The sequence below is a fragment of the Corylus avellana genome, chromosome ca2 (genome assembly GCF_901000735.1).
Source record: "Corylus avellana chromosome ca2, CavTom2PMs-1.0".
In the NCBI taxonomy this organism is placed as follows: domain Eukaryota; kingdom Viridiplantae; phylum Streptophyta; class Magnoliopsida; order Fagales; family Betulaceae; genus Corylus; species Corylus avellana.
The window spans coordinates 45,567,044-45,576,681 of NC_081542.1; the positions used below are offsets into that span (position 1 = coordinate 45,567,044).

A 9,638-nucleotide genomic window follows, 5' to 3' on the forward strand; every position below is an offset into this window, starting at 1 on the left:
TATTGAATTTCGAAGATAAAGCTGCTGTTTTGAATTTCGAAATAAAACTGCTGTTTTGAATTTCGAAAATTAAACTGCTGTAAACTGTTAATCCAATTGGCACTTAAATCTGACCGTTAGATTAAATAATTATTTAATCTCAATCGTTAGATCAACAATCCAGTAGATCTAACCATTGGATCTACTTAAGAAGCATCCTACGGTTCAGATCAAACCTCTAGATCGAACGATCTTGACCGTCCAAAAATGAATGGTCATGATCTGATCGCTCCGAGCTCCGATGCTTCGTGCTAAGTGCCAAGTACGCCATCAAGGCGTCACTAGCGCCCTACAGCCCACGCCACGCGCGCGTGCGTTCGGTGCTTCGCACCGTACGGTAACATGTATTAGGGTGTACCCTAGCATAGATCATTTAACAACTTAAATTTGTTGGAACTTATAAATGCCAACAAAATCTTCACTATTTCCAATGTGGGATAACTTTCATTCAATACTCTTTAAAACTTTCTATTTAAAACATTTCTGAGACACAAAATAATATCTATATATATATTTATTTTGAAAATATTTCAACACTGAGTCTCTGTTATGTTAAAATAGCCGGTTCTCTTCGCACTCCCGGAAACTAAAGATGATATCCACAACGAGACCGTGGAAGATTTTGAAGAAGTGATAAGCATGCTTCACCACCGCAAGATCACCCAGCCTGCCTTCTTCGACTGGGTAACGTGAAGTCTTGGATTCTTGATTAGGTTCTCGTATCAACTCTATTTTATTTTATTTTATTTATTTATTTTTTTTTCTAAGCAAATAAGGATAGGGTACATAACTCAAAAAACCGAAAAGGGGTTGGGCTCCCCAACAACAAACCCAAAACAGCAATACAATCTCTCTCTTCAAACCGTATTCCTCCATGAGCTTTGCATAGTTTGGCCCTGGGTCCGACGCTGTAAGATTCGATTTTCGGAAGTTTTTCAGGTTTGCCAGATATAAAGCTCGTGTTCGCTCACCATACTTGATGGTTCCAGCGAGAAACAAAAGGAAAGTAGGGAGCCATAACTTGTTTCCGGGATGGTATTGGCTGAAGGATTGGCCGAAGAGAACGAACTGGCCTAGGAGCCCAACCAGCTGCCTTAGCCAGAGGGCATTATCCTCCAAAGAAACAGCAGTTATGGTATCTGGACCACCGAGGTGTAACAAAAGAAAGGGAGCCCAAAAGTCCAGAATGCCAGAGCAATAATGAGGTTTTGGATTTTGTTTACCGTTGGAAATAAGTCCCACTGTAAAGTTACTGGGCCAGTAAGTAGGCTGACCAGATCAACAATAGTACCTTCGCACTTTCTGTTCTCTTTCTGAATGGTGCAACCAGAATTAGAATGGCCTGTAGTAAGAGACTCAATAGAACAAAAAACTGGATGTTCCATTCATCATATTTCTCATTCACTACGGTAAAGATGTGGTTAGACATATCCTTCAATTCCTTTGATTGCTTACTTTTCTTTCTCCTTTCTTTCACCTTGTTCAACATCACAACTTTTAAGTGTTAGTTTTTCATAATAAGAGTTGGTACGTAATTAACTAAAGTTGTCTGCATAATATTGCGGCTCAATTATGTAAAGCAAAGTTTGTTAATAACTTTTTCTATTAGAATAATTGTATATCCACACAAAGACTATATCTATATATATATATAAATGACAATGGTGAAGACGAACTTTATGGACAAACTATAAACACATACACAAGGGATTGCATAAATACATTGATGGCAGGTGCATGGTACCTCTTATAGAACATAAAGAAGGAAAAACCACATACCTCTTGCGGGTTGGTGGTGAGAAAACAAATGCAAAGAATAGCTAGGGAAGTGAATTTTGAATCTCAAGTTTTAATTGTTGTTCGACATTTAATTTGAAGTTTGAGAAAGTCGTATACATCTCAACTCGCTGAGTCACACTTATATAGGCTCACGAGTGCACCGACAATATTAGCTATATTGGGTCCCAAAGTTGTCTCTATTTCCTACCTTGAATTGTTCTAGAAGCAAATGGAGCACTTGGTAATCAAAAAGAAGAAGAAGAAGAAAAAAAAAAGCATTAGCGTCAAAGGAAATTGTTCCTCTAGCTTTACAATGGATCATGCCATTATCCACGGAAGGAATATGGGATTTCTAAGCTCAACACATTTGAATCACAAGTGATCGATATGGATTAAGATTTGAAATTGTTTAAAGGCTTCAGGCCGAATTGGAATCTGATGTGCTTCTTGTAATCGAGGTGACCTTTATACTATATCAAGTTGTTCGGGATATTGATACTTGGGGAATCTTTTAATGAGCATATAATATAACATGTTGATACACCACTTAACCCAAAAGTTTAATCGTATGGGTTTGGACCCAACCATGTTATATTAGCTACTCATACTTCTTATATTTCTTCAACGTATATAGCACTCTATCCTTTTTACACTCACACAAGTATACTTAACAAAATTAAGGTGTAGAACCTGCTTCAGCCATGTGATGTAGAAAGGGTGACGCTTAAATATATGAGAAGGAATAAAGAGAAAGTGCTCAAGTAAATAGCCCACTTATGTGAACTTTATCTTCATTTATCATATTTCTTAAAAGATCTTTACCATTGGTTCTTCCCACAGTCCGATTAATGAGCACAGTCTAGACAAAAGTTTGGGTTTAAGTATCTTTGTCCTTTCGCTATTATCTGTTTTGTAATGTCTCTCCATTAATACATAGATAAGGAATAAATATTCAGATCTTTAGTACATTTGAATCACAATTCATATTGATTAAGATTTGGAAGTTTAAAGGCTTGTGGCGGAATCTGAATCTCACGTTTTTCTTGTCATCAAGGTAATCTTTATACGATATCAAGTTAAATTGTAGGATCATCTTTTAGCCATGTGATGTAGAAGGGTGATACTTGCCTCCAACCTCACAGGAAGGAATAAAGAAAAGAGTTTCCAAGTACATGACTCACCCATGTAAACTCTATCTTGATTGCATATCTTTAAAAAGTACAAGACTGCTAAAAACATCTTTACCATTGCTTCCTCTTCCACAGTCCGATTATTGAGCATATGTAGACATTACAAAAATGCAGACATTGGAAAAGACATTGCAAAAATTAAATGTAGTTTCCCCCAAAAGTTATAACCAAGGCTATAATGTCATTTACCATATTGTGCTAAAAGGAATTGAAGTTGTTTATTATGGTAAGATTTAGGTAAGATCTCCATGTTGGTCTAATATAAAATTCACAATATTACATGCATAAATAATTGATAGTTTGACGGGGAATATGATAAAAATTGTAGGGAAAATAAAAAAATGTCCTTGTTTTTTTAACTTTCTTAAAAATTACTCCATAAGCTTTTTTATTATTTTTTTATTATATATATATATATATAATCACTTCCTATGTTTAATTATGTTGATTGTCTTTGATCCACGTATTATTACATGTGTATATATATCTGTAATCTCAGATTATTCAATAATATCAGAGAAGCATTTCATTCTCCAAACTACTCTGTTTTCAGTCGTCTTCTTCCTTCCTTGTTTTCTAGTTTCCTAACTGAGAACTTGACAGAGTTCATAAAGAAGTCGTTGAATTCTCCACGTGAAACAAAACAGGCCCCAACTGATTGCAGAATTAACAACCTAGAAAAACAGAGGTTAAAGTCACCTAAGGGAATCTCATGAACCCCACTGGTCATCTTGAATATTGCTCAACTGGATTGTTTTGTTCTCTTCAATGTCTTCGAAAGGCCGTGGAGAAAACACAGAGCGACACAAGAGAGTTTTGAGAAGGAGTTTGGGAGAGAGACTTGAGAAAGGAAGATAGAGAGGGGCTTGTGGAGAAGGAAAAGCTTCAAGAGAACTCAAGGGGTAAGCTTTTTATGATTCTTGAATGATTTGAATTAGAATTGTAAGAAAAAAATTGCCGCAGAGCAATTTATGATAAAACTGTTCCTACTACGTAAATCATATAATTAACAAGTCCAAAATCAAACTAACATACTAGCTATCGGCCTTGAACCATTGTAACAGTAACATTGTTAACAGAGCATTTACTTGGGTTCTGTTGAGCATCTGGGGCAATTTGCCTTTCCGTGAATGCAGGTTGCTTTGGAAGAGGCAGATCAAGAGTCTCACTTTTAAGCATGGAAATAACAGTGGAGACAGTTGGCCTATCTTTAGCAACTTCTTGCACACACAGCAGCCCGACGTGTATGCATCTCAAAATTTCCATTTCAAAGCAGGGTTCACGTATCATCAGGTCTGTTAATGCCACAATGTTGTTTGCATTCCACATTTGCCATGCCTGGAAATATGAAAACAGGATTCAAATTCTTTGCGCGCGTCAATACTAAAACTCATAAGAAACAAGTAATGAAAGTTCTAAAAAAAAAAAGGTTAAGTACTTTTTTTGTATCTCCGTTTGCACTTTTTGATTTTTATTTTTTCCTCCTAGGTTTCCAAATCAGTCAAATCTGGCACCTCACTTATGGGAAAATACAAAATTAATATGGGAAAATACAAAATTAATACCTCATTAATTTTCGTCAGTTCCAATTAACGAAATTTTACGTCATCGCCATGTAAATAAGCTGTAAGGCTGACATCTGTCCCTGGTTCCTCATTGGCACATGTAACTGGCCACATCATCTAACCAGATTCCTCCTAAACCCTGGCCACATTATCAACATCCGAATCGAGCTCGGGTTTGAAGAAGAACGAGGAATCCGGTTAGATGATGTGGCCGATTACATGTGGTAACGTGGAACTAGGGTCAGATGTCGGTCTGACAGCTCATTTACATGGCAATGACGTGGAATGCTGTTAATTGTGACTGACGGAAACTAACGAGGTATTGATTTTATATTTTCCCAAAGGTGAGGTACCAGATTTGACCGTTTTGAAAACTTAGAGAGAAAAAAATAAAAAAAATTGCAAACCGAAGTACTAAAAAAGTACTTAACCCAAAAAGAAAAAAGAAAAAATGCGGCAATGAGATAGAGGGAGACTTACAAATCCTAGAAGGTGCATGGCATGGTCATCATCATAAAAGCTATTGTTTCTTCTCCCAATTACTATCTCCAATAACAACACTCCAAAGCTGAAGACATCTGATTTCTCTGAAAAGCGCCCTTGCATTGCATATTCAGGGGACATGTAGCCACTGAATTTTAACAATAAGACACATACAAATCTAGTTATCTCAATTATTATGATTTGTATCGTAATGAATTTGGTAAAACATAGGTACTTACTATGTTCCAACAACCCTTGTAGTATTGGCTTGATCTACATTACCCCCAAAAATCCTAGCCATGCCAAAATCTGATATTTTTGGATTTAGCTCTTCATCTAACAAGATGTTACTTGCCTTTAAATCTCTATGAATAATCCTTAATCTGGAATCCCTATGAAGGTACAGCAAACCTCGACCAATTCCTTCGATAATGTTGAAGCGTCTTCTCCAATCTAGTACTTTTGATTTGATTGAATCTAATGAAATTATTCTAAACAAATTAGAAAAATAAACTGCACTCGAATAAAAATTGAATGTGAATGAACGTCATGTTTGTAATGTTAACGAACCAGCAATAGAGTCCTACGCAAACTCTGTTTTGGATTTATCCAAAACAGATTTATCCTCTTCAGATTCGATGCTACTCTAATATTATCTTTTATGTGGTTTTGTCTCTTTTTGTATTAAGTTTCTTAGTTGTGTTAATTCTCTTAGTTCAAGTTGTATTAATTCTCCTTGTTTTAGTTGTATTAGTTCTCCTCCTAGTAGTTTTTCAATTGTAACTCTTTCCCCATAAATACAATGTGAACGAAGCTAAGACTTTATTCCGTCAAAATCAAGTTTATTTGCTTTCTTTCATGGTATTGGAGCCTACCAAAGGATGAATGAGGCCTACACTACTTACCCCGTGATAAGGACCAGGAAAAATACTGGCCTGCACGTGAGAGCGGGTGTTAAGGAATAATCCCACATTGCCTGTGGACAAAATCATGGGCATGTTTATAAAGAATGAGCAACTGTTTCTTATAGAACCGATTTTATGAGATGAGTTAGGCTCTAAGACTTTATTCCGCCAAAAGCAAGTTTATTTGCTTTCTTTCATCTAATAGAAATAAGTTTGGCGAAGCCACATAGAAATAGTATGATTTTAGAGACTAAAATACCAAAACCAAGAATATCATTCCCGTTTGTCTCATGATGTAGATCATTTTAGATTGTAATATTGGAAGATACTAATAAAGGCATAAGCATGAACTAACCAAAGAGAAATGCATCCAAACTTTTGTTTGGCATGTATTCATAGACCAACATCTGTTCTTCCCCATCAACACAGCAGCCAAGGAGCCTAACAAGATTCCGGTGTTGGAGTTTAGAGATCACCACCACCTCATTCATAAATTCATCTAGCCCTTGTCTAGAGGTTTTTGAAAGTCTTTTTACTGCAATTTCCTGTCCATCCAACATTTTTCCCTATAAACAAACAACAACCAGGTGACTATATATTCAAATTGTTAGTCAATAACCCTCTATAAGAACAACCATTACCCAACCAAGTGACTCTATATTCAAATTGTTAGTCAATAACCCTCTACAAGAAAAACCATTACCTTGTATACGGGACCAAATCCACCATGCCCAAGCTTATTTGATAGATGGAAGTTGTTTGTTGCACTGGCCAGCTCCTGAAGATTGAATAACGGTAGATCTTGGAGTTTAACTTGGTTCAATCTGTCTCCATGCTTGTCTTCACGAGGAAATTTTGGATATGCTTCCCTTATGTTCAACAGTAACATCTCCTTGGTTTTCTTCTTCTTTGCTGGGTATTTATACAATAGTAGTTAGCAATCTCTATGTAGAAAAGTTGTAACTTTTCTTAGTCCACTGAGCTAATAGGAATATGCATATCATCTTTTTTTTTTTTTTTTGGTGGTAAGTAGTAATGAAAGAGGAGAGAAAGGAAGATATAGAGAGGAACTGGAGGCTCCTTCCTGCTATAAAGAGGAATGTGCATATTACCTTTTTGTTTAGCCATCCAACGCCACAATAAGTAAGTGCTGATGCCAGTGAATATTACTCCTATGATTATTGTGACTATGATGATTACTTTCACATTTTCCTCTTTATCTGTAAATCAAAGAAAACATCAAACTCATTCGTCCAAAATAGGCTAGAGAATATGTACCTTTTTTTTTTTGGTAAACAGATTTATCTTTTACAATGACTTCCTTAGCTAGGGAAGTTGGGGGGTGACTTGGGTTGTTTTGAAATGCAATTTTATCTATTTTGCAACATAGAAGTAGCTAAACAACTGCACCAGCGGTGGATGATTTGAAGCATAAGATCAATTTTGACAGAAAACAGAAACAACGACTCACCAAGTTCTGAATAGGCCAAACGAACATTAAGATCAACTCCGCCACTAGAGAATTTCTGTAGGTCAATTAAGCTTCTTGTCCATGGCATACAGCCAATGCCAGCATCAAATGCGTAAGCTACACAAGAACAATTCTCCAAGCATTGATTTCTACATTTTTCTTCAAGAGCAGATGACCAATCTGCCAAGTCTGGGACTTTCATCATCGTCAGTTTCAAAAATCCATCTTTTTTGCCCCCTTCACTGCCATTGTTCACACTCTCACACTGCAAGGGTGTCCTCCTCACACATCCACTACGCCAATTTCCTCTGTTCCATTCTTGTGTCTTTTTTGCCTCAAACCCCGGTAAACAGCTGCAAATTGGTGTATTCTGTGAATTACAGCTTCCAAATGCCCCACACTTGCCATAAACATCGCACTCAGTCTGGAAAGATGACCACGTGACCTCCCAATCCTCCCCAATGATGGAAGATGATTGAAGTAGATTTCCTTGCTCATTCAAGACATAATGTTTTGGGAAAGGCTCGTTCAAAAGGGTAAAAGTTAAATAGAATGTGCCTTCTTTATCATCTACAAGACTAAATCCATCAAGATATGTAGTATACATGTCCGGTACTCCAATAAAGATCCGACCGTTCCATGGACCACTCCGCGAATATGTGCTACTGCCATTCCAAATAAAAAATTCAGGAAGATTACGAACATCAATACCGGCAGAGAAGTTTCCAACGGATGGATCAGAAGGACTTTTCCATGATGTCAGCTGCACTTTCTTACCCGTTCTAACATCAGTACTAATTTTCATCTTTTCGATGAATGTATTAGAAGGATGTTGGAAACTCTCCCATAAGAATGTCCCTGTAGTGTTTCCTTGCAAGACTAGGTTTCCAGAACCTAAAAGCTGGGCACTCGAATTGACAACAGAATTTGTTAAATTTGATGACCAAAGAACCTTCTTTTGGCCATCTAATACTACCAGATTGCCGTCTTCGGATATGGTAAGAATCCCAGAGGAACTCTTGAGGGGGTTGTTCCTGTTGGCAACCCATATGAAAGAGGGCACAGAAATGTTAGCATACCATATTCCAACATAGCGAAAGGTAGAATTTGGGGGGCTGAAAAATCCCAGTTTGAAGCCACCGTCATTGGAGATTATGGCTTCAGGGTCGCTAATGAATTTTGCGGCTGTGATGGTGTCTGTGGCAGAGCCAAACTCTAAATGAAAGCAAGATAGCAAAACAAGAAGAGCTGACAAGTTGGTATTTCGAACAAGTCCCATAGTTTCAAAGCTGCTCGTTTGTGAGAATGCAGATTTTCAATTCCAGGAGGCAGGATTAAGAAGAAGAAGAAATAATAGGGATATCTTACAGTCTGACTCAGGCCTTCTAGGAATCTCCTACAAATATCCACTTTCAACTAAAAAAATAAAAAGCTCAAATTATGGCTCATGACTTGCTAACAAATAAACAAAAACCAAGACAACAATAAAATGAAGTAAGAAATAAGATTTATAGAAACAAGAACAGTTTCAAATTATTCAAATTTACTAAAAGGGGCAGATATTTGCAATCTAAGAGAAGAGGCAAAGGTTCAAGTAGATGCAGATGGCAAATGAAGTGAACAGGATGTCAATAGGGCGGATATTAAGCAAAGAAGAGAAAATACAAAAATGAGAAGTTTTTTTTTTTTGAGATTTTAACATCTGCCTCTTTTCCCACTTTTCATGCACTTTAAGAAGATACTTCACCTACTGCAACAATACAAGTTATTCCAGTATCATGCCACAAGAACCCTAAGAAGCTCTTAAAACCAAAGAATCACTACAACCATGTAAAAAAAGTGTATGCGATGGTTTTAAAACTAGAGATGTGTCCCTTATTAACCTCAGAGTTACCTGTTGCCTCCTTCTCAGGGAATCTTGCTTAACTTCTCCTTTGTATTTGGTGCTTCTTGATACTGCATGATGCAAAGCCTCTTCAATATCTATTGCGAAGACATTGCAGCTCCTTGACCAAGAGCATATCTAAATTTAAACGCCTTTTTGTATTCTATTGATTTTGTTGTCCATGCACTTGTAAGGTTTGTGTCCCACATTGAGAAAATATAACAAATAAAAATGGTTAATATACCTAAGTTGATCCAAGCCCATTACCTAAAGCTTTTGGGCTAGAAGTAGTGTCCTAATATGTATATTAATTTACTCTTG

General features: G+C 36.8%; 1 protein-coding gene across 1 annotated transcript; it reads right to left on the bottom strand.

Annotated features, from left to right (window-relative positions):
• Nucleotides 1-3,957: 3,957 nt before the first annotated feature.
• On the bottom strand, nt 3,958-8,711 carry LOC132169970 (G-type lectin S-receptor-like serine/threonine-protein kinase At1g11330). Its single transcript, XM_059580904.1, has 7 exons — nt 7,433-8,711; nt 7,074-7,181; nt 6,665-6,873; nt 6,317-6,527; nt 5,296-5,533; nt 5,054-5,204; nt 3,958-4,346 (listed from the first exon to the last, which is right to left on the bottom strand). Exons 1-7 carry the CDS (start codon nt 8,709-8,711, stop codon nt 4,047-4,049), a joined length of 2,496 nt encoding a protein of 831 aa, XP_059436887.1. The 3' UTR covers nt 3,958-4,046.
• Between the last annotated feature and the right edge of the window lie 927 nt (nt 8,712-9,638).